The 23799-nt window shown below is 51.8% G+C and overlaps 1 protein-coding gene across 20 annotated transcripts in view; it reads left to right on the forward strand.

Annotated features, from left to right (window-relative positions):
• Positions 1-23799, forward strand: part of Fnbp1 (formin binding protein 1) — a 103875-nt gene that overhangs the window by 33596 nt on the left and 46480 nt on the right. For all 20 annotated transcript variants that reach the window (XM_048812903.1, XM_048812895.1, XM_048812893.1 and 17 more), the window contains 3 exons: positions 6811-6926; positions 16150-16206; positions 17116-17263. In XM_048812903.1, the coding sequence (XP_048668860.1) occupies positions 17156-17263 (108 nt within the window). In that variant the 5' untranslated portion in view covers positions 6811-6926; positions 16150-16206; positions 17116-17155. Of the gene's footprint in view, positions 1-6810; positions 6927-16149; positions 16207-17115; positions 17264-23799 lie in introns of those variants that run through there.

Consider the following 23799-nt stretch of genomic DNA (forward strand, 5'->3'; position numbering starts at 1 on the left):
TGGCTCCTCCCAGGGATTTTGAATTAATGTTGGCTGAGTACACTTCACAATTATAGGAAGTACCGCATTAGTTTTGTTTTGTTTTTACAGGGCTGTGCATTGAACCCTGGGCCTCACCCTGGGTGTAAGCGAGTGCTCTACCCCTGAGCTACACCCTGAGAAAGAGATATTTTCAAAGTTGACCTGGAGCAGGGTGCAGTGGCGCACGCCTATAAACCAGGCACTTGGGAGGCTGAGGCAGGAGGATTGCAAGTTCAAGGCCAGCCCTGGTGACTTAGCCAGACCCTGTTCTTCCTGCCTAAAAAAGTTGACATATACTTTGAAGAAAAACTTCCTTGTGAATGACTTGGTCTCCACATCTCAAAAAGATATGACTTTTCTGAATGCAGTTTCCTTGTCAACTCTTTTGCATAATTTGAAAAAAAAAAAATCAAACCTAGTAATCAAGAGTCCTCATCATCTACTGACCCAGAGAGACCAACTTTAGTACTGCCGATGGGGTGTAAAGACAGAATTCATTTTCATTAAACTTCATGATTCTATAAGAATTCTAATTCTAATTCTAAACCAATGGTGTGATCTGCACCTTCTATGATTCGATCCTTAGTTTGTGAAGGAGCTTCACTCCGGCCCTGTACCTAAAGCCAGACTTGAAAGTCATCTGAATCCAGCAGTTAACACAATTGCTGCTTCTTCCTGGGTCTTTTTTGCTTATCCAGCCTCTCCTAGCTGAACGCTCCTGGCACAGATCTTTGGTTGGTTTGAGTTGAAGAACAAGGTGACCTGGAGGTCAAGCATGAGGTCCAGAGAAGGCTTTAGAGAGGTTTTTGAAGGGCACCATCAGGTTGTTACCAGGAACTTGGAAACATCCATTTGCAGTCCTCCTGAGGATTTTAAGATTAATGGTTGAGAGTGGGCAGGCACGGTGTGTGTGTATAAATTAAGCATTCTGTTCCGTTAGGTATTAGAGTGCTTAATCTTAGACTTTGGAAATGGGCAACTTTTAAGTAGAAGTTTTAAGAGTGTACGTCATATGGCAGTGGTTCTCAAAGTGTGGTCACTGGGCCTCTGGAGGCTCCTGAAGCCCTCTCAGGGAGTCCGCGGGTCAGAGCTGTTTTCGTGACCATCTGTCTTTTACACTTGGTTGACCCTTGCACTGAGGGCGCGGGAGCGAAGGTGGGTGACACCGTGGGCCTTTGCGTGACTCGAGGCTGCAGCTCTGGATTGTACCGTGGCTCCTGCAGTCCTCACCAGGAGCTGGTAACATTTTTCAGTTTTATTTTAAAATGCCTTTGATAGAGCCAAGCAGAGTGGCCCATGGGACTGTGGTCCCAGCTACCGGGGAGTCTGCAGCAGAAGGATGGCTTGAACCTCAGAGTTCAAGGCCAGTCTAGGCAACATTGCAAGGACCCCATCTCAAAAAAAAAAGTCATCGATAAAACAGTGATTGTTAATTTTATTTTGTCCCCAGACTTGAATATACATCTCTAACAATATTTGTGAGACGGTAGGAAATACGCATAAAGTACTTTATGCATGCCAGAGCGCCCACCTGAATGAGCATAAATTAGAATTTGGGGAAATTTTGTGTTTGCACTGTGAGTGTAACAGCTTCCAAATGTTTAGACTCAGGAAAGATGAGACAGTGATGTAAACACATGTGATTTTTTTTCTTGGTATTTTGTAATGAAACATGTCGAGACTTAGGAGATCTGCATGCATCAGTGGGATAGATTTCCTAGATGACCCATCAATAACGTTGTGCAATCCCAGGTAAAGATCTACTCAGAGTGCAGGGTGGGCGGCTGGACCTGACTGCGAGGGAGCAGGAAGAGCACCTTCAGGTTCCATCTCCTCCCACAACTCGGCTTCCAGGTGGAACAACAGAGAAAACCTGCAATTATCTAAAAAGGGTCTTTGAAATTCGCCTGTTTTCCAACTACCTGATTGTGTGGAGCCGGATGTTTCCATATACTTCAACCTAAGTAAGGAACCATTAGATTAATGCAGAAGCATCAGTGAGGACCAGCTGCCTCCTACTGAGCCAGGCATAAAGAGATCCGCAACATGAACACGGTCGCTTTCCCACTATTTTTGTTTGTTTGCTTGTTTTTGTTTTTAAGTACATTTCTTCATTTTTTGAATTTTTGTATTTTATTTATATATTTATCCTGGGGGATGAACCCAAGGGTGCTCTTCTACAGAGCTTCATCCACGGTGCTTTCTATTTTGAGACAAGGCCTCGCTAAGTTGCTGAGGGTCTTGCTGAGTGGCCAAGGCAGGCCTGGAACGTGTGATCCTCCTGCCTCAGCCCCCTCCCCCCTCTCTGGGATTACAGGTGTGGACCACCTTGCCCAGCTTGAAAGTATAGTTTTTAAAAAATTAAAAATAAAATTTACACCATTTACTTAGCATGTGATGGATTTATTACTATACAGATGAATTAACAGATTTTTAAAATCTTTAATTTCTGATAGGATAAATATTAGTGACTATAATTCAAATGAAAGCTCTTCGGAGCCTTCGATGACTTTTAAGAAGGCAGACCAAGATGGGGCATGGTGGCACACACTTGTAATCCCAGCGATTCTGGAGGCTGAGGAAGAAGGACTGCAGGTTCAAAGCCAGCCTCAGGAACTTAGTGAGATCTTGTCTCAAAATTAAAGTCAAAAGGACATTGGGGTAGAGTAGAGCACCCTGGGTTCAATCCCCAGCACCAAAAGAAAAAAGCCAGGGGCTCTTGAGCTGCTGCCACAGGGTGGGCACCATTCCCAAAGTGTCAAAGGCACTTTTTAAAGGCCCGTTTGTACTAGTTGCTCACAAGGAGTCTTTTAAAGATTTGGAACTTTTTTCCATGAAGTTTCCCACATTTGGGTCAAGAATGTAAGTGGGTTGATTAGTTTTTCATCTGTTACGAATTTTCTTTCAGCTGCTGTAAAAATGTCCACGCTGCGTGTCCCTGAGTTGGTACCAGCAGGGCGTGGCGCCGGCAGAGCTGTGCTGATCCAGCATAACAGGAGCTCGGCGGTGGCCGCGGGCCCTCACTTACTATTGAGGGTTTTTATTATTCAGATCTTCTGTCTCATTTGGACCCGTCCTTTGGTGTAGCTTGCAGAGTGGCCTGGAATCCTGATGACTTGGTTGAAAACACTGCTGGCCTGCCGTCAGTCATCTTGGAGTGGACGCAGTTCCAACAGCAGAGGGCTTTGTTGTTGTCGGGTTTGCTTTTAGGGCTTGGGCGTCCAAAGCTTGTTGTCGCCGTATCCCATACACCTGTATGTAGTCAGGGAGAATGCGTCTGGAGGTGACCAGGGCAAGAGGGACATCCAGGACCAGAGGCGCTCACAAGCCTTCGCAGGGTCACAGGTCCCTGTGACAATCGCCCTGGAGGTGAGGGGCGATGGCCAAGAGCAGACTCTCGCGCAGAGGCCTGGGTCTTGGTTCTGAAGTAGATAGGGCGGCTCTGCACCAAGGAGGAAGGGGCCGGAGCAGAGCGCTGTGGAGAAGCCCCACTCCCAGTGGCTGGGAATGATTTGTGGCCATTGCTTGAGCCGTTTGTGTATTTGTTCTCTCAAGTAGTTTAAAGAGACCTACGGCCTTGTTTACACTGGTCATTTGCTCAACAACGCTTGTCTTAGAGATAACATAAATAAATAATCTTTCCTGAGCAGCGTTTCTTGAAACGGAATCTAGGTGGCTGTGGAGTGTATCACAGAGGACCAAGAATCACTGAGAACTTTGTCCCCTCACCCTTGTTCTGGTGGGGAGGGTCCTGGGGATTGAACCCAGGGGGGACTCTACCACTGACTATATCTCCCCAGCCCTTTTATATCTATTTTTATGATGATGATGATGATTTTTTTTTGTGTGGTGCAGGGGATCAAACCCAGGCCTCAGGCAAGCCAGGCAAATGCTCTACCACTGAGCCCCAGCCCCAGCCCCAGCCCTTTTTTCAAATTTTGAGACAGGGTCTTGCTAAGTTACCGGGACTGGCCTGGTACTTGCAGTTCTCCTGCCTCAGCCTCCGAGTTGTTGGAATTGTAGGTGTGGGTCACCACGCCCAGCTTGGCTTTTTTTTTTTTCTTTTAATTATTATCATTATTTTTTTTTAGTTGTCAATGGACCTTCATTTCATCTATTTTTATGTGGTGCTGAGAATCGAACCCAGGGCCCCACGTAGGCAAGTGCTCTACCACCAAGCTACAGCCCCTCTTTTAATTATTTTTTATTTTGAGACAAGGCCTTGCTAAGTTGCTGAGGTTGGTCTCAAACTTATGATCCTCCTGCGTCAGCCTCCAGTCACTGGGATTACAGCCATGCACCACCAAGCCCAGCGTGTCAATCATTTCAGGCATTTTACGGTGACTATTTCCCATCAGGGAAGCATTTTAGTAAGGTGAGGCCTCCAGTCACTAGGTGATGTTCCTCCAGCTGTTCTGTGGGCCGAGGCCAGAGTTGGGTCGAGGAAATCATTTCTTTTCAAAAGATGTCTCAAGTTTGGGAGGCAGTGGCTTTGCTTTTGCCTCCTGTCCTCTCCTCTCCACCCCAGTTTGAATCACAGAAAATCTATTCATTTCACACTCTGCACAGCGTTGAATGGAAACTGGAGTCCAGAAGCCCAATAGTGGGCCTGAGGTCAGGGCTGGAGGTGGGAAGCACGCTGCAGGGCCGCACAGCGCCAGGCTGCCGAGGGCTGTTCTGGGGCTGGGGGGCATCTCTGGGGCCTGCCTGGCCTGTGCGAGGCCCGAGGTCCATCCCAGCACCATCAGAAAGCAAACAACAAGCAAAATACCCTGCAGTGTATATCTAAAATGCACAAAGGGCTGGGTCCTATGTGCAGTGTCCCTGGCGTTGATCATGGTGATGGTTTCACGTGCGCTCACCCCCAGATGCCTCAGGGCGTTGAGCTGGACACAGAAGACACACACAGCCATTTTTTTTTTAATAGACAGGACCTTGCTCTATTGCCCAGGCTGGTTTCCTGGGCACAAATGGCCCTCCTGCCTCGGCCTCCTGAGTGCTAGGACTGCAGGTGGGCACCACTAACTTTTTAACGTCAGTCATACCTCAGTAAAGTGGCCTAAAGGAACCAAGCCGGGCCGACAGTGAGGCGCACCTGTCACATGTGGACCTGTCCTTTGGCATAGGTTGCAGAGTGGCCTCGAATACTGATGACTTTATTGAAAACACACTTCAAGGCCAGCCTCAACAACTTAGCAAGCCCTAAGCAACTTAGTGAGACCCTGTCCCAAATTAAAAAATAAAAAGGGCTGGGGATGCGGCTCGGTGGTAAAGTGCCCTGGGTTCAATCCCCGGAAGAGAGAAAGAGGAAAAAGGGAGGGAGGGAGGGAAGACACCACGCTGGGGGGCACAACCTGAACTGTGCCGTTGAACGTGCCGTTGGGTCGAACACACGCGGGATGCGGTGACGCAGTAGCTGGGTATCGATTGATTCGAGCCCTCCCCGTTTTGTGTGACAGTCATGGCTGATTTGTGACCGGTAGGCAAGTGACGAAGCCCTGAAGTGTTTGGGGGCCTGTGTCCCTCCAGTGTGTGGCTGGGCCAGACCCCTCTCACCTCTCGGGAAGCAGCCGACTTCCCGTCTTGGCCTTCCTTGAAGCCCTCTTCCCTGTGACGTGCTGATGCCCCCCCTGGCTCTCTTCCCCGTCCTCTCTGGCCCCTTCCCGGGTCAGGCTCTGCTGATCTGCGCGGAGCTGCCTTCTCTGGCATTCTGGTCCTTGGCTGTGGCTTCAGATCCGCACCTCCCCGGCCTCTCCTTGAGCTCCAAGTGGAGCTGCTCCCCGCGCCCTGTCCCCAGACGCGCCAGTCCCTTGCTCCACACGGCAAAGCTCATTTAATTCCACCCTGAGATGCAGGTCCCCCGTGTCTGGACCAATCTAATCGCAGAAAACAGAAGCGGAGTCACCTGGCCCCTCCCCATCACGTGTCCCCTGCTCCCTCACCTGGTCATTCACTGACACTGGTGGACTCTATTTGTTCAGCGTCTCCAAAACCCTTCCTTGTGCACCTGCAACCCCTGCTCTGGACTGCGAGGACAGGCTGTTGGTGGTCATGCCACCCCCTTGGAAGTCCTGCTCCGGCCTGCTGGAGAGTCTGAGCTCCTCGGGTCTGCGGCAGAGGCCTAGGGTGGCCTGGCCCTGGGCAGTCTCTCATCTTGCCCCAGCACCACCCATCCCCTATGCCTCACTCACCCTCCCTGGGGACCCTGGGGACAAGCCACCTAAGCCATGCACATGCCTCTGCACATGGCAGACCTGTCCCCGGAGTAGGAACCCCAGGCGCTCTGCAAGGTGGAGCACATCTTTTCCTTTGGGTTCCAAGCACAGTTCCTGGCACACAGTGTGTCTGCATAAATGAAGTCCATGAGACATTGTATTTCTTTGAAGAAAGCAGACTTTTATAACTCCCACTTCCTCGCTCCAAACTCCATCAGCTTTTTGGAATGACGACCCAGATGTCCCAGTTTAAGTGTTCCTATAGAGGCTGTGCCTGTGGGTGTCACCTGTCAGTAGTCTGGCATCTGAGAGAGGCAGGTCCCTTTGCATCAGTGACATCCAAAAATCATGTTTCTAAAGCATGAATGAATCCGCCAGAGCTCAGTACTCCAGGCAATTTTCAAGCCAAATTTGGTAATGTTGATTTAAAACTGTCCAACCAAAAGGCATCCAAGAAGGATCATGGAAACTCTGAGTACTGCTTCCTGTGTGGCAAAGCACTATTGAGGATTGTCCATTGAAATTATGTCCATCACAGAGGAAGACTGTGAACTCTCTCTCCTTTCTTAAACAGGATCAGTTTGACAACTTAGAAAAACACACACAGTGGGGAATCGACGTTCTTGAGAAATACATCAAGTTTGTAAAGGAAAGAACTGAGATCGAGCTCAGCTATGCAAAGCAACTCAGGTAAGGGTTATTTGGTTAACTGCAAACGAATGTCTCGGTAATTTATATTTGCACCTTATAGTGTAAATGTATAATCCTTTATTCTTTCCCTTTTATGTTATGTAATATTTCAATAGGAGCAGTTTTTAATTTAATTTTAACAATTTTTAATTTTAATTTTAACAATTTTCATAAGACAGTAAAAATAAACTATTGCTTTTAGTCTCAACATTTTGTGTGTGTGTGTGTGTGAGTGTGTGTGTGTGTGTGTGTGTGTGTGTGTGTGTGTGGTTCTGGGCATGGAACCCAGGGCTTCAGGCATGCTAAGCAAGCGCTCTACCACTGAGCTAAATCCCAAGCACTTAAATTTTTAATGATGAAATGATCCAATAAATTGGTTTTCATATAAAATATTTAAAATTTATTGGTGGAATTGATCTTGAACTTGAAGTAGCATGTAAAATCTTTACTGTGTGGTTGAGCTGACTTACGCATGGTGTTTAAAGACTTATTAAAGATGTAGATGGAGGTGTTGAAGATCTAGATGATTTTTGGTTTGGAAATATTTAGTTTTCAAGCAAAGAGTGTCTGCATGAGAGATGTGTCCTGTTGTTCGTCGCTACGGTCCTTGTGGTTTAAATAAGCATCTAAGAGATATGCATGGAATGGTTTTTCTTTTTGAGATACTGATTTTATTTCCTGGGGTGTATATGCAGAGGTGGGATTGCTGGATCGTAAGGTAGCTGTATTCTTAATATTTTGAGGAACCTCCCTATTGTTGTTTGGACTTTCTGACTTTCACCTCCCCGGGGTTGTGGTCTGTGTTTCCCTAATGGTAGAGATGTTGTGCACCTTTTCACGTAACTGTTGGCTACTTGTATGTCTTTGAAACAATGTCTGTTCAAGACGTTTGCCCATTTTAAAGTCGGGTTATTTGTACGTTTACTATTGAGTCATGTGAGCTCCTTGTACACTTAGTTTCAGGTCTGATATCTTGGATCCATTTTGAATGGGGTTTTGTACGTAGTGTGTGAGGTAAGCATTGCTTCGTGCTTCTGTGGGTGGATATCCATTTTCCCGATGTCGTTTGTTGATGCGACTATCCTTTTCCCGTTGTGTGTTCTTGGAACGCTTGTCTAAGATGAGCTCTGTAGATCTCTGGGTCCTGTGTAATGAATGTCTTACTGCATGGCAAGTCTTGTTCCCATCAAGTAACTAACGTGTAGGACTCGACGGGGCTCCACCCCAGAGCCACCTCCCCAGCCCTTTTATGTTTTGAGACAAGAGTCTAAGTGGCGGAGGCTGGCTTTGAACTTGTGATCCTCCCGCCTCAGTCCCCTGAGACTCTGGGATCACAGGCGCGCACCACTTCGCCCCCTGGTCCCAAGATTTAAATAACAACGTTCGTTTCCTCACATCTCTGGGAGACATCAAAATCTGTGCTTTGGGGGAATAAATTGGTCAAAAAGGTTCGGTGTAAGAGAAGAGCCTCGTGGGGCTGGTGGCTGCTGTGGCCCCATGACCCTGCTGGACTCCTCACTTCCCGCCCTCCCACGGGCTTCCCATGCTTGGCAGCCTCCTTTCCCAGCCTCCCGCCTGCCTCCTACTTCACAGAAACCGGAGAAGGCGTGGACTCACTCTGACCACCCCACCCACCTGCCAGCTCCCACAGCCCCCTGGACACCCCCGTCCCAGGCCCTCCTCTGAGCACCCATCTCGGCCTCTCACCCCAGAGCTCCGCTCAGGCCGCCCCTCTCGCCCATCACCAGTTCTCTCCTCTCTTCAGAATCTCCCCAGCGCGTCCCCCATTGTCAAGGAAAAGCAGAGCCTCCCTGGGCTCAGCGCCCACCCCCACCCCCCGCCACCACCCTTCTTTGCTCCCCTCTGCCGTGGGTTCCTCGGGCACCTGGGTGGCCCCTCCACCGACTTCAAACCCCAGCCCAGTCCTGTCTTTCGATGGCCCCTCCTCGGCCCTTTGGCAGCTTTGACAGCAGCGTGCACCCTCCCCCGAGTTCTCCAGACCCCTCCTGTGCTGGAAGCTCCTCTGGGGACCCTGGCCGCGTCCTGTCCCTCCTTGCTGAGCGCAGCTGTTTGGGCTCCAGCCCCCACCGCGGCGGCAGTGACTCACACATCTGTATCTCCTAGCTGACCTCTCTCCCCAACTCCAGAAGCAGCTGCTCTCAACCTCTGTTTGGATGTCCAAAAATAACTGCCCGGGGCTGCCTGGAAGGGATTCCCGCCCCAGTGACTTGCTGTCGCCTGTGGCAGCCCAGTTTCCTCCAGCCCTCGGGGCAGCTGTGCCCTTCCTGGCCCAGGGAGAACCCCAGAGCCATCTTCCCGCCTGCCCCCTCTCCCAGACTGCCCACCAAGCCATCCGAGGCCCCTGCGACCCTGACCACTTCTCACCTCCGCTGCCCGCTCCGGGGCCTAGGTCGCCATCACCTCCTGCCTGGGTTACTAGGGTCTTCCAACGGCCCTACTGGACCCCACCCCGTTGGCGGCCTGTTGTCTACAAAGCCATCGGATCACAGCTCCCTCCATTCAGGACTCCAGCAGCCTCCGCGTTTCACAGAGTCAAGTCCTTCAGGACTGTCCTGAAGTCCTTCCAGGGACCTGTCCTACAAACCCGCAGGCAGCGGCCCCACCCCCTCCATCTCCTCCGGCCTCCAGGTCTCTGCGCAGTTCGCAGAGGCTCCCAGCTTCCTGGGCGGCAGCCTGCTCCTGCCCCAGGGCTGGCCTGACCCTTCCTAAAGATGTCACCTGAGCGACCTTCCCCAGGCCCTGAGTGACCACTCCTTCACCTCCTCCAGGTCACTGCGGCAGTCCTGCTTCGACCTCCGCCCCGTGCTCTGCCTTACTTCAGTTCGTCCGTGATTACTTTCCAACACTGCCAACGTTTCTTTGTTTTGTTTTTTTTTTTTCATGAGAATCGAACCCAGTGCCTCATGCCTGCCAGGCAAGCGCTCCACCCCGAGCCACAGCCCGGCTCTTAATTATGTTTTTCATATTTATTTATATATTTTTTTGTTTGTTAGTTGTAGTGGACACAGTACCTTTTATTTTTATTTATTTATTTTTATGAGGTGCTGAGGATCGAACCTAGGGCCTTGCAGGTGCCAGGCGAGCGCTCCACCGCTGAGCCCCAGCCCGGCCCCTCCAGCTGTTTATTTTTAAATTGACAAAAGTCTGCGGGTGTCTGGCGAGCGACCTGAAGTTTTGGTGTCTGTTGCAGTGTCAAAGTTAAACCAGGCTCATACAGACCTTAGCTCGCCCCTTTGTGTGTGTGTGGTGAGAACCCTAAGATCCACTCAGCAATTTTCAAGTAGACTCTCCGTTGTCACTAACTGTGGTCACAGGTTGTGCAGAGGTCTCTTGAACTGAAATGTTGTGGAGTTTGACGGACTCCTCCCCAGCGTCCCCTGGACTCCTCCCCAGGGTCCCATGGATATCTAGTGCATGCATCTGTGTTGGCTGGCTCCTGCTTTCCTCCTGCCTGGAGCAAGCCCCAGGGCTCTTGGAGGAGGGGTCGCTGGTGAGCCCTCTCTGTGGCGCAGTGCCTGACACAGAGAGGGTGAATGTTCATTCCAAGGGGGAAGCCGCAGGGCACAGGGTGGAGATACCCGTCACCACCTGGTCATCAGGCCCAGGAGCCAGCGGGGCTTGGACCACAAAAGGTGTAATCTCTGAGGAGGCACCAGCAGCTGTAGTCCCTGGGGATACTCAGGAAGGAGTCACCTTCAAAGGATTCAGTGGAGCTGGGCGGGTGGAGCTCACCCACAATCCCAGTGACTCTGGAGGCTGAGGCAGGAGGATTGCTGGGTCAAAGCCAGCCTCAGCAGCTTAGTGAGGCCCTGAGCAACTTAGGAAGACCCTGTCTCTAAATAAAAACATTTTAAAAAAGGACTGGGGGGAGGCTGAGGCTGGGGCTCAGAGGTACAGCGCTAGCCTAGCATGCATGGGGCACTGGGTTCTCGATCCTGGACACTACATAAAAATAAAATAAAGGTATTGTGTCCACCTACAACTAAAAAGTAAATGTTTTCTTGTTTGTTCGTTTGTTTGTTTGTTTTAAAGGGCTGGGGATGTGGCTCAGTGGTTAAGTTCCCAGTGTTCAATCCCGGGGGGGTGGGGTGAAGAATTAAATGTAAAGATTTGTCACCCCAGATAAGTAAAACCAGGGCTGTGATGGAGGGTGACGGGGACGGGTGGCACATGGAGGAGCCACTGCATCAGAACTGAAGGAGTAAAGGAAGCCGGGCACATGAGGGGCGGGCACTCCTCCAGGTGGAGGGAGAGCAGGTGCCAAGGCCCTGAGGTTGGAACATGTTCAAGGAACGGAAAGGCCAGCACCGCTGGAGTTTAGTTGACAAATACTTTCTTGAAATATCAATATGTCAAAAAAGAATGTGACTTTGGGGAGGGCCTCTGTCATTAAACAACTTTTTTCTGCAGCAGAGGGGGAAAACGTCCACTGATTGTATTGTTTTGCAGTACTGGGGATTGAACCAGGATGCTGTACCATGGAGTTACAGCCCCAGCCCTTTTTATATTTTATTTTGAGACAAGGTCTTAACATAACTTTGTTTTCCTTTTGACAGTGTCTTGTTACATTGCCCAGGTTAATCTCAAATCCCTAGGCTCAAGCGATGCTCCTGCCTCAACCTCCCCCAGTGTCTGTCTGTCTGTCTCTCTCTCTCTCTCTTTTTTTTTTTTTTTTTAGGATCAGAGGCTTTGGCTTGTTTATTNTCCCCAGTCGTCTGTCTGTTTCTGTCTCTCTCTCTCCTCGGTTTTTTTTTTTTTTTAGTGGTACAGGAATTTACCCCAAGGGTGTTCTAGCACTGAGCTCCATCCCTAGTCATTTTTTTTTTTTTCCTTTTAAGATAAGGTCTTGTTAAGTTGCTGAGGTTGGCCCCAAACTTGTGATCCTCCTGCCTCAGCCTCCAGAGTTGCTGGGACGGCACGCGTGTACCACTGTGCACTCTTTAAAGCCCCTTGTTCTAGTGAAGCCCTAAACAGTATTAAAGACCCACTGTGAGTGACGTTCCATTCCATTTTCACAAATGAGTAGCACTTTGACGGTGTTTGCATTTCAAGTAGCGTTCAAATGCTTCTTAAAAGCACTAATGATAATATGCTCTCAAAATGCCAGCAGAAGCCTAAAAGCTAAAGAGATCTAGAAATGAACTTTGGTTGGATCCAACAATATCCCTCCCAAGGCTATCTCTGCCACTAAAATAAAAGAAAAAAGAAAAGAAAGATCCATCTTATTTGTAGTATTTGAAAAACAAACAGGTAAATAAAAAAAGAGACCCCCCAAGTCATCCTTGAATGTAGAGGGGTCTGCCCGAGGAGCCTGGGGCGCTCCAGCACTCAGGTGCTGTCTAGGGGACTGATTAATGGGGAAGAGGAGCACACACATTCTTCACCAGGGACCGGATGCAGACCTGGGTGATTCCAAAGACCACGAGGTTCTTTTTAAAATGAGATCCTTGGGCCCTGTCCCAGACCCTCTGAAACAGAAGGTCCCGGGTGGGGCCAGGAATGTTTCTGGTTTTTTTCCTTCTCCCTTTTATTTATTCTTCTCCCTTTTATTTATTTTTTAAAAGCTCACCACAAAATTTCTGGATAAAGATGACAAAAGAGGGCTGGGGCTGGGGCTCAGTGGCAGAGCACGTGCCTGGTGTGTGTGAGGCCCTGGGTTCGAATCTCAGCACCACATGTAAATAAATGAATAGAATAAAGGTCCTCCAACATCTAAAAACATATTAAAAAAAAAAAAAAAAGATGGCAAAAGAACATCCGATCAGAAGATGGTGTGTCCCAACAAGAAGAGGTGAAAAAGAGAAGCCAGAGAGTCTCAGCCGCAGGAAAACAAGCAAACGAAGAAAGTCGCCCTCATCCTTGGCCCCAAGCTCAGGCAGGGAGCCAGGGAGAGGGACAGGAGGGGCTGGGGCAGCCAGAGAGGACGCCGACCCCACCCCCAGCCACAGGAAGGGAAACGAGTCCTGAATCAGTTCAGACAGAAGCCACCGAGGGCCACACTCAGGAAATGGTGGCAGGAAGACTCCAGAGGCAGACATCAGTGTCCACCCTCCGGCCTCTCCATGCCCCACGTCGAGGCTGAACGCCCCTGAATCACCCAAACTAGGACGTCCACGGCCCCGAAACTCCTTTGCCTAGTGGGGTCACCACCAAGGGGCCTCCGAGGGGTTCCAGAGACAGGGGGCCCGGGGGCTGGGCCAGGCCCTGTCCACCCCTCCCTAACTGCCTGTCCCCAGCTCCCAGCACACAGAGCACAGGGCCCTCGGGCCTCGGGGGGGACCTCGGGAAGGAGCCACAGACCAGAGCAGGGAGAGGAAGCGCGGGGCACCCACAGGCACCGTCACCAACGGGGCGCCTCTGTGATACCCTCACCAGCCACGTCTCGTTAGACCTCCTCACCCACCTCAGGAATCGGGGGTCACCGTGTAGGCTTCACAGGGGACGCACAGGGAGCCACCTGCCGGCTCCTACGGCTGTCAGGGTCCGTCCAGGTGGGACTCCGGAATCCCACGGGGGCCCACGGCCCGGTCAGACATGGCAAGGCCACACGGCAAGGCCACTCGGCCCGCAACAGGGGGACAGAAAGGAAGGAGTGGAGGCCGCAAAGCCAGCCGGGAAGAAAGCCCGAGAATAAGCAGAGCCAGGCCCTGGGAGTGTTCTGCACAGTGACGGTGACAGCACGTAGCCCCCCCACGGGTCAGAACTGACGCGGTGGAGGGAGACCCAAAGGGGACCGAGGACCCCGACATCCCACTGTGGAACTCACACATAAAGCAGTTGTCACCGAGTCAGGTGAGGGACAGGCTCAAGGTGACCGTGGTGTGAACACAACCAACAAAATCAGGGTCAGAAGAGACCTGGAGGAGGGGACACTGAGGAAAGTGTCACCTGCAGCTCTCCCGTCTGCCACCAGCAGCAGGACAGGAAGGCAGTCAGCCCTGACAAGGAAGTTCCCTGGAGCCAGCGCAGAGCCGCCTCTGCCTCTGGGGCCGCCGACTCGGCAGGAAGCCGTCACCAGGGGATGGGCGAGGACAGTGCTGGCGCTGGGTTTTTCCACCAAGGGCCAAGGAAGCAACGCTGTTGGGACAGGAAAAGCACCACCAGACACCCGCCAAGCCCTGGGTGATGTCCTTCCTGTCACCAAGGAATAGCGGAGAAGCTGTGGCCCAGGGGATGAGCACAACCAGCCTTCAAGTGTAGCTGGAGGACAAATGGACACCCCCACCCAGGCAAACCACGTGGCCGACTACTAGAGGAAGAAGACGTGGAACATCATTTATCTTTAGAAGTGACTCAGTTGAGTCTATAAAATTACTACATGGAAGAAAAAGATTTTATTTATTTTGTGTGTGTGTGTGTGCTGGGGATTGAATCCAAGGGCACCTAACCTCTGAGCCACATCCCCAGCCCTTTTTATTTAAAGACAGGGTATCGCTGAGTTGCTTAGGGTCTCACTAAATTGCTGAGGCTGGCCTTGACTTGCAATCCTCCTGCCTCAGTCTCCTGAGTCCCTGGGATTACGGGCGTGTGCCAGTGTGCCCCACTCTGGAATTAAAAAAAAAAAAAAAGACAATAATAACATCAAATGAGTTTTTATAGTCTTTTGATAAATCTTATGAGCTCATATTTGAAGTTTAGCAAATTCTTCAGCTTTACTTTAAGTGTCTTTTATACTATTAAAAGATGTTTAAATTTAATACTATATGCACACCATGCTATATGTGTGTGTGTATATACATATATATATATGAAATATTTTAGAAAATAATTTGTCCCTGGTTGCCATGTATATACAATGAGCTCCAATAATATAACAAACCAGGACTTGAATGGTTCATTTAAAAGAAAGTATAGGGGGCTGAGGATACAGCTCAGTTAGTAGAGTGCTTGTCTTGCATACACAAGGCCCTGGGTTCAATCTCCAGCACCATAAAAAAATTAAAATAAAATAAAGTATAAACTGGGCACAGTGGTGACACCCGTAATCCCAGGGACTCTGGACACTGAGGCTGGAGTATTGCAAGTTCAAGGTCAGCCTCAGCAAGACACTGTCTCAAAATATAAAAGGGCTAGGGATGTGGATCAGAGTCAGAGCACCCCTGGGTTCAGTGCCAGTATGTATAAATAAATAAGAAAATATCACCTGGGCGTGGTGGCACACACTTACATTCCCCGTGGCTCAGGAGGCTGAGGCAGGAGGATCACAAGTTTGAGGGCAACTGGGGCTGAAACCCTTTCTCAACATAAAAAGGGCTGGAGATGTACCTCAGTGTTAGAATGACCCTAGGTTCAATCCCCAGTATCAAAAAAGAAGAAAAATTTTTTTCCATATTGCAATATCACATAGACTCAATTGACTTTGAATATAAAATGTACCGGGATCAAAATGGTCGATGTGTCAATTTTTTTCGGCCAATTTGTAGATTTGGAGAAAATGGAAAAAATGAAAGTGTGGAATCATAAAGTTACTTCTCTGAGAGAGGAGGGGCCGGGGGAGACGAAGCCGGAGGCCAGGCAGCAGCAGACGTGGGAAAGGAGGAGGCCCCCCAGGGCCCTTGCTCCCCTCCGAGAGCCCAAGCCGGGCCCAGGAGAGGCAGCCCCAGAACCAGAGGGAGGGTTCTGCTCTCTGTGGGTTTGCTTAAGCTATGGAATACAGACAGACAGAAGCACCTGGGCTTCCCGCCGGGCGCTAGGACGGGCAGGGACGCTGGGGGACGTGGGCTGGCCTTGCTCAGTGCCCACGGAGGCAGCTGGAGGCTCTCTAGGTGAGTGTCTTGGCAGGGCTTTCCATTGGTGCCTTGGGGGGCGGACGCACGGCTTGGACTTTGGTTTTTGATTTAAACATGTGGGCACAGTCTGGACTTGGGATGACCATGAGGAGATGGTGGCCTGGTAAGGAAAACATCCCTCAGACGCAGGCCCCTGCACACCGAGTGAGGTCCGTGCTGTCGGGTTCCACAGGCAGGCGGCGCCGTCCAGGTAGGTGGCTGCTGGTAAGTTCCTGCTCTTATCTATCTGCTGCTTCTAGCGAGTCTTTCATGGCAGCCTTGATGCAGGTGCTGAGAAAATGGTGGAAATGACAGGTTTCATCCGTGGACATCTGTGATTTTTTTTTTTCCCAGACTTTGACCTGTGTCATGTTTCAGCCCTGATGTCTCCATTGCCCTTCTACATAGGTGATGTGTCTGCATTTTTATTTCAGGAATCTTTCGAAGAAATACCAACCTAAGAAGAACTCGAAGGAGGAGGAGGAATACAGGTATGTCGGCTGATGACGGTTGGCGGCATTTAGACAGCAGCGGTGACTGTGAGGGACAGAGGGGACACACGTCCCTGAGACCAAGCCGACTCCATCTTCCTGTCTGAGTCGGTTTTTAAATTGGGGAGAACAATAAGAACATTTTCTAGTTAACTTTATTTTACACTGAGCCGCCAGAACTAGCTCGTCCAGATTGTTTCAGTTCCAGCAACGAGGACAAGTTCTGGGGCATAGCCTAAGCACGTGCAGGAAGTATGGGCCACATACATCCTGGAGTTGGGGTTTGGGTTTGTAATATCAGGACTTCCTGTCAGGCGAGTCATGCCTCCGAGAAACTTGGCCCTCTCAGTCCCAATGGAGGCTCTCCCACCCCCAGGACTCCGCGTTGAACCCAGGGTGCCTGATCACACCTAATCAGGGTGCTGAGCTACATCCTCAGCGTTTTTTATCTGAGACAGAGCCTTGCTCAGTTGCTCGGGGCCTGACTTAGTTGCTGGGGCTGGCCTTGAACTGGTGACCCTCTGTCTCAGCCTCTGGAGCTGCTGGCGTTGTAGGTGTCACCCCCGGGCCCAGCTCAACTAAGCTGTGGACAGACGGAAGGCACTGCCTCTGACTCTGACCTAAGCATCCGTCATGTCCGAGCCGTGTACGTGCAGTCTTCTGGGCACCGTGTCCACACTGAGCCTTGGCCAACAGCTCTCGCCCCACACAGGCAGCGGGACTCACAGATCGAGCGTCTGGCGCTAATTAATTCTGAGCCGTTTTGGCGAGAGCCGCTGATGTGTAATGAACCACGGAGCTCCTCGGGGAGGCCGACGTCGATTAACCTGACGTTGATCACCGTCTCCCCCGCGTGAAGCAGCGCGAGACCGAGTGGCCCTGTGTGACGAGCCCTGCTCTGTCCCCTAGGTACACGTCGTGCAAGGCCTTTCTTTCCACCCTGAACGAGATGAACGACTACGCGGGGCAGCACGAGGTCATCTCGGAGAACATGACGTCGCAGATCACCACGGACCTGGCGCGCTTCGTGCAGGAGCTGAAGCAGGAGAGGAAATCGGTAAGGCGCCTTCATGCACCTCCCCCTAGAGGGCGAGCCAGAGGCCACGGGAATGTCCCTGGAGGACTTAGAACCAGAGAGAGACATGAAGTGGCGCCTGTTCCTAAAAAATGCCTCTGGGTCTCATGTGCAGTTCCAAAGGCCCCGCAGACGCCGGGAAGCCCACCAAAGGGCCAGGAGCGTGGGCCCTTTGAGGAATTAAGGGTATTTGGACCCACCGACACTCAGGGGGAGTGATGTCATATGGGGAGTGAACGGTGTTAGAACAAGGGCTTCAAAAAGAAGAAACTAACAGGCGACAAAAATGCTTACAAGGCCAGGCACGGTGGCCACGCCTGTCGTCCCAGCAGCTCGGAGGCTGAGGCAGGAGGATCACGAGTTCAAAGCCAGCCTCAGCAATTGACCGAGGCTGTAAGCAACTCAGTGAGACCCTGTCTCTAAATGAGATATTAAAAGGCTGGGGATGGGCTCAGCAGTTAGGCGCTCCTGGTTCAATCCCCGGCACTCCTAAAAATGTTTAAAAATGTTTACAAGGAGGACAAAACCCAGAAAGATGTCCTCTGCTGCCGCCTGCTTCCCCCAGGTGTTGACTTGGCTCCTCCAGCCCCTCCACGGCCTTCCGGTGGATCTGTTGTTGACCTGAGGGGAAATGTACATTTGAAGGACACTCACAGTTATGCTTTTGCCTTTGGATCCTTTCTTTGTGGTGCTGAGGACGAAGCCAGGCCTCAGGCGTGGAGGCCGCGCTGCCAGAGCCACAGCCCTGCAGCTGAGAGTCCCTTGATGCCATGGCCCTTGTCATTCCACTTCAAGTGCTTGTAAAGTGCAGAGTAACTTCCTACTAGTAATAAAGTCCCACAGCGGGCCACTCGTGTGCTTTTTAATATAATCTGAGTCTAGGAGTCTAGGGTAGTTCTCTGAGTGCTGTGGAGGCCCCCAACCAACAAGGTTGGCTCCTCCTGGAATGGAGGACTCACTAAATAATAATGACAGGAATATTGCTTAATTGCAACTGTGATAGTTGCTAGAAAGCGAGGAGACAGGTGCAGAGACACATGCAGTGGGAATCCCCGGCGCGCTCACGACTGGGGGTCCCAGAGAGCCTGGGGGTCCCAGAGAGCCGAGAGTTAAGGCCTTAAGAGGAGACATGACGGCGAGTAGGATTTGCCTGGGTTCAGCCTTCCACAGGGAAAGCCAGTGCAAAGGCCCTGGGACAGCTGAGTTTATAGACATGCAGCACAGGACTGAGGGTATGCTCAGGCCTTCCTTTAAAATCCCCTGTTGGTTTGAAAGACAAGGCCCATGGAGAATTCTTACTTATTCCTGCTGGAGCAGCGGCTGCTGCTGTCTGGAGACATGTCTGATTGACTAGAGAGGGCAGCTGGGGTGTGGCTGCTTCAACCTGGAGAGCAGAGGCCCGGGATGCCGCTGGACGTCCTGAACACAGGACAGCCCTTCCCCATGGAACCTCCGGGCCCCAGACCGCCCCAAACCTCCGTGTGCGGAGACAGAGAACCCCTGCAGTGGACCTGGGTGTGACAGCCTCTGCCAGGCGGTTCATTAAAGAACCTATTCTATTTTACGCGGCGGAGGGAGCCGGGAGCAGAGCCCCGTGGCTCGGATACCTCACGTAGTGATGACAGGCACCGCAGATCTGAACTCAGTACCTGGCTGCTGCCCTGGTCCCTGAACTTCCCCTGACCTTGGAAAGTTCTACCTCCTTCCTGTTTATTGCTGTGATCAATGCTGCCTCTCGGGGCTGACCTTCCCCCGATCCTTGTAGCTCAGCATTTTAGCCAACTCCCTAAACAGGACCCAGGCACTTACCTAAGGAGGAAATACCAGGTCCCTTTGTGGAGTGAGTCACGGGGTGGGAAGCCCCCTCCCTCCCTGAATTCCCCTGCTCTGACTGCATGCCTCCTGGCAGCTCCTGCCCAGGCCTTGTGCTCCTGCCCCAGGGCCTTTGCACTGGCCTTTTGGTCCTTGGAAAGCCTTTCCCCAGATATTTTCAGAGCTCACTCCTGACTTCTTCCTCAGGAATGTCACCTTCTCTATTTCTACTCCCTTCTCAGGACCTTCCTCTGCTCTCCTCTCTCCTCTTGGCTTTGGTACTGGGTCATACCAGGGCTGTGCACGGGCTCAGCGCATGCCCTGTTGCTGAGCAAGTCCTGCTCCCAGCACCTGGCAGCTCGGGGGTCCCTGCCGGCTTGTTCTTCTCCCACCCACCCTGGCCTGGGAGCTCGATGAGCAGGGGTTTTCTTGTCCACCCTTATGTCCTAAGTACCTGGACAGGGCCTAGCGTGACAGTGTGGGATGAAAGAAGTGACTGAGACGTTAAAGAAGCAGCCGGTCTGTGGCAGGAGAGCGCTTGCCTGGCTGAAGTCCTGGGGGTCCCCAGCACAAGGAAGAGGGCAGTTAGCATCCACTTCTCAGTTACAGCTGTTACTAGCTGAGGACCCTGTTCCTTGGCCACGCTGTGACTGGGTTGTCTTATTCACATGCTGTTGTTGGCCCCTTTTTGTGGTCATTTGCATCTATATTTGGAATTCTGTTCATTTTATAAAATCCGAAATTACAGGACTAGCCAGGGAATCCCAGCCACCTGGGAGGCTGAGGCAAGCGGATCTCAAGTTCGAGGCCAGCCTTAGCAACTTCTCGAGGCCCTAAGTGCTTTGGTGACCCCCCGGCCTCTAAATGAAAAATTAAAAGGCCTGAGGCTGTGGCCCCGTGGCTAAGTGCCCTGGGCTCAGTCCCCAGTACTGCGATGAACAGACTCGTAGGTAAGTGACCCCTCTCCACACCTGCCGTCCGGGCACCCTCTTCTGTCTCTCCCACCACAGGGACCTGTCAGTGCTCCCACCGCCTCCCTCCTCCTGCAGCAGCGGGGCGCACGCTGGTGCCCAGGTCCTGAGTGGTGGGTGAGAGAAGGAGCTGGACTCAGCTCTGCCCACCGGGGGCTACGGTCCTGGGAGCCCCACCCAGCTCCTGAACACACTGGTGAGGGGCTCCCCGTGTTAGTTTGGAAGGGGGAGTTTACACCTGGGGAGGAGCTGGGTGAGCGACCTGATTGCAGGCTTCATGTTTTGTTGGATACTGGGGATTGAATCCCAGGACTGCTTACCACTCAGATCCAGCTTCAGCCCTTCTTAATAATTTGAGACAGGGTCTTGCCAACTTGCTGAGGCTGGCCTCGAACAGGCGATCCTCCTGCCTCAGCCTCTGAGTCACGGATTGCAAGGGATTGCAGGTGCATCCTGCTGGTTAAGGATTTAAGCAGGGTGTGAGTAGGTCACAGGACAGGACTGAGGTGCTCGCCCTGGGGCATCGTCCCACTGGTCCACATAGATCCCCCTGCACCACCTAGATTTAAAGCTAGATGAATCCCGCCAATCCCAAGTAAGGCTCGGGAGCCACCAGTGTTAGGACCCCGTGTGGGTTGGGAGGAAGTGAACGTATTTGTCACAGACTGTTTTCTAGAAGCTCCCTCTTTGTTTGCCGTGTTAAAGTCTTTGTGTGGCTGTTTCCATCCGAGGAATCTGAGCTGTAGTTAGGATCGCAGCTGCTTGACCGGGCTCACTTGGGTGCTGGTTGACTGTGCTCACCAGGGTGCTGGTTGACTGTCCTCACCAGGGTGCTGGTTGACCGGGCTCACTTGGGTGCTGGTTGACTGTCCTTACTTGGGTGCTGGTTCTCTTATTTCTTCTACTTATTTGTTTAAAGGCTCTCAGTGCTGTGGTTTGGTTTTTCAACCACTAGTGGCTTGATCTACATAAACGGGGCAGGATGAGCCAGTGTCACCCTCTCTGCCCAGCGGGGACACTCCGCGGCTCGCCCCGCCTCCGGTGGTTCATCTCCTCCATGTCCTGGGCGCTGTGTGTCTTGGATTCTCTGTGGTGCTTTTTCATTTTGTTGCTGAGCCTTCTCTGGGCTTCCCCTGGCCCCTGGGAAGTTTTTCAAACAAATCTCCAAAGGTGATTTTGTCTGTGGAGGCTAAAGTTAAAATGGAAGTAAGTAACTGTAGCTGTCACCTGCGATATCATCAGGCATTTTTTTTTTTAGTCCCATCATGTTTTGGAAGAAATGAAAGCCATCTCCTCACAGGAGCGGGGCCCTGGTCCCCGGTAGGAGGGGGTCTCTGGTGACTTCATTCCTCCCGCTCCAAAAGCTCTTATTATCTTGTCCCCAGGACAATTCCCCTTTCTGTGGAGCTGGAGGCGCCCTTTGGACAACACTTGCCCACTGTCCAGAGGCGCAGCTCTGCCATTGTTTGTTGGTGAACACCAAGTGCATCTGCAGCGCAGCCCTCCACATCGCTCTTCCCCGAGGAGGCAGAGGGGGCTGGCACAGAGGACTGGGGGTGCAGGCCGCTGCAGGGTGGGCTCTGCTTGGAGGGTCATGGTCCAGGGGCCACGCTGCCCAGGAAGGCCCGTGGGGTTTGGCTTTTCTGTTGTTGTTTGGGGGTTTTATTTTTATTTATTTTTTTGTAATATTTTTAGTCTCCAAGTTAAAAAAATCTAAAAAACAGCTGGGGGATGTGGCTCTGTGGTTCAGCACCTCTGGGCTCAATCCCTGGTACCAAAAAATAAAAATAAAAATAAGAGTTGCCGTGGAGACAAAGCAGAGCTCTGAAGCGTCCCCGGGCTCCTTCCTCTTTGTGCACCTGTCTTTGAATCTCCAGTGAGACCTTTTGGGAAAGATGTTTCCCCGTCAGCAAACCTCAGGACCCTGTGGCCCTGCTTGGGAATGGGGACAGCTTGTTACCAAAGGCTCAGTCCTCGTCCTAACCCCAATCCAATAGCAAGGACACGGTTTGGAGAAAGGGGAAAAGCAGGTTCATTGTTTTCCTAGCAAAAGAGAAACAGGGACTGCTGTCCCCGAGGCTGGGGTTCCGCCCATGCAGGGACCAGGGGCTTTGAAGAGGTGATTCAAGGCTACCTTCCGTGCTCGCTGTGGAGTTGAGTTGTAATTCCCTGGTTGATTTGGGAAATGGCCATTTCTGAGATCTGGTGCCGTCCCCAAAGTCTGACTTGGTTCCTGTGGTGGGTGTGTGCCCCAGGCCCCGTCGTAACTCTGTCTAGGATGGGGAAGAACGGTGACCCTCTGTCCCCTGAGATTAGGGAGGGGGGGAGGTTGGGGGGGAGCAGGGGGAGAAGAAGACAAAGAAAGAAAGATGTCCTTATTAAAAGTAAGTCACAGCAGCAGAGCACAGGGGCTGTGTTCAGAGCATAAAGTGGACCAGGGCCACAAGTTCTCTCGATAGGGGGACAAAGCCACCAGACCAGGGCCAGGAAGGTGCCTCACTGCAAGGGCTGACTTTGACCCCAGGTGACTTCTGCAAGGGACCCTTTCACCCCTGCTGGCTCATCCCCGGGACCTTCTTCCTCTTTCCTCCCCACTTTGGGTGCTTCCTCCGGGGCCCAGAGGACCCTCCCCTGCCCTGAGCTCTGCTTCTTGATCCTTCCACAGCCTTTTCCTTGCTGGGTTTGATCCCCAGCTTTAGACTCCTCGGCTTTTCGGTTTTATTCCTGGGTCCATTGTGAGAGCTGAATAATGAAGTCCCAAGGGCTCCTCTTGGGCTGGAAGAGACGGAGCAGGGAAACCTGACCTCCCCAGAGAGCCCGGTTCGTCCCTATAAAGGAGCACTGTTCTTCCCAACCCCGGCTCGGCTCCCCTGCAGCCTTCCCCAGGCCTTCCCCAGGTCAGCCGTCCACGGGGCTCCGCCCAGTTGTAGGTGTGGGTAAGCTCAGAGCTCTGCGGATGTGCTTAGGGGACCTCTTGGCTCCTGTCATTCCTTCACCTACCTTCTCCTCTGCGCACCTGCCACCCAACACTGGTGACTCTACATGGATCCTTGGCTCTAACCCTTCCCTACCCTCAGATCCGCTCACCCACAACATTAGACTGTCCACGGGGGAGTCTCGCAGAAATTCCACTCTTAGACCAAACTAGTGCTGTGCATCTGGCCCTCCCCTCTGACCCGATTTCTTTGGTCTTCCTCTCCTAAAGCCCAGACCCCAAGCCTGGGGTCACCTGGACATCTCGTTATCACAGGTCTGGTCCCACCCCCAGGAAATTCTGCTGGGTTGGCTGAAGGGCCTGGGGGTGTGGCTCAGTGGCAGGGGCTTGCTCAGCATTTGCAAGATCCTGAGTTCATCCCCAGCCCTGCAGATCCAATCCATCAATCAATCAGTCAATCAATCAATCAGTCAACGTAGATGATGAAAGCACTCATCCATATAGAGCTTTTACACAAGAGTTTGCTGCAGCCTTCTCAGTGGCCAAAATGGGAACAAACCAATGTCCATCCCCTGACGGACGTACAAGTGAAGTGTGGCATTGGCCCACGGCGGGGTATCATCTGACAATAAAGAGGACTGAGGTCCTGACACTGTGACAACATGGACGAACCTTTAGAGATGATGGAGACACTGAGCCAGTCACACAGTTCTCATGGCTCTGTGACCTGCTCACACAAAATACCCACAACTGGCAGATTCACAGACAGGAGCTATCATGGTGGCTTTCTGGGGTTGGGG

Source organism: Marmota marmota, unplaced genomic scaffold (assembly GCF_001458135.2).
Source record: "Marmota marmota marmota unplaced genomic scaffold, marMar, whole genome shotgun sequence".
Taxonomy (NCBI): Eukaryota; Metazoa; Chordata; class Mammalia; order Rodentia; family Sciuridae; genus Marmota; species Marmota marmota.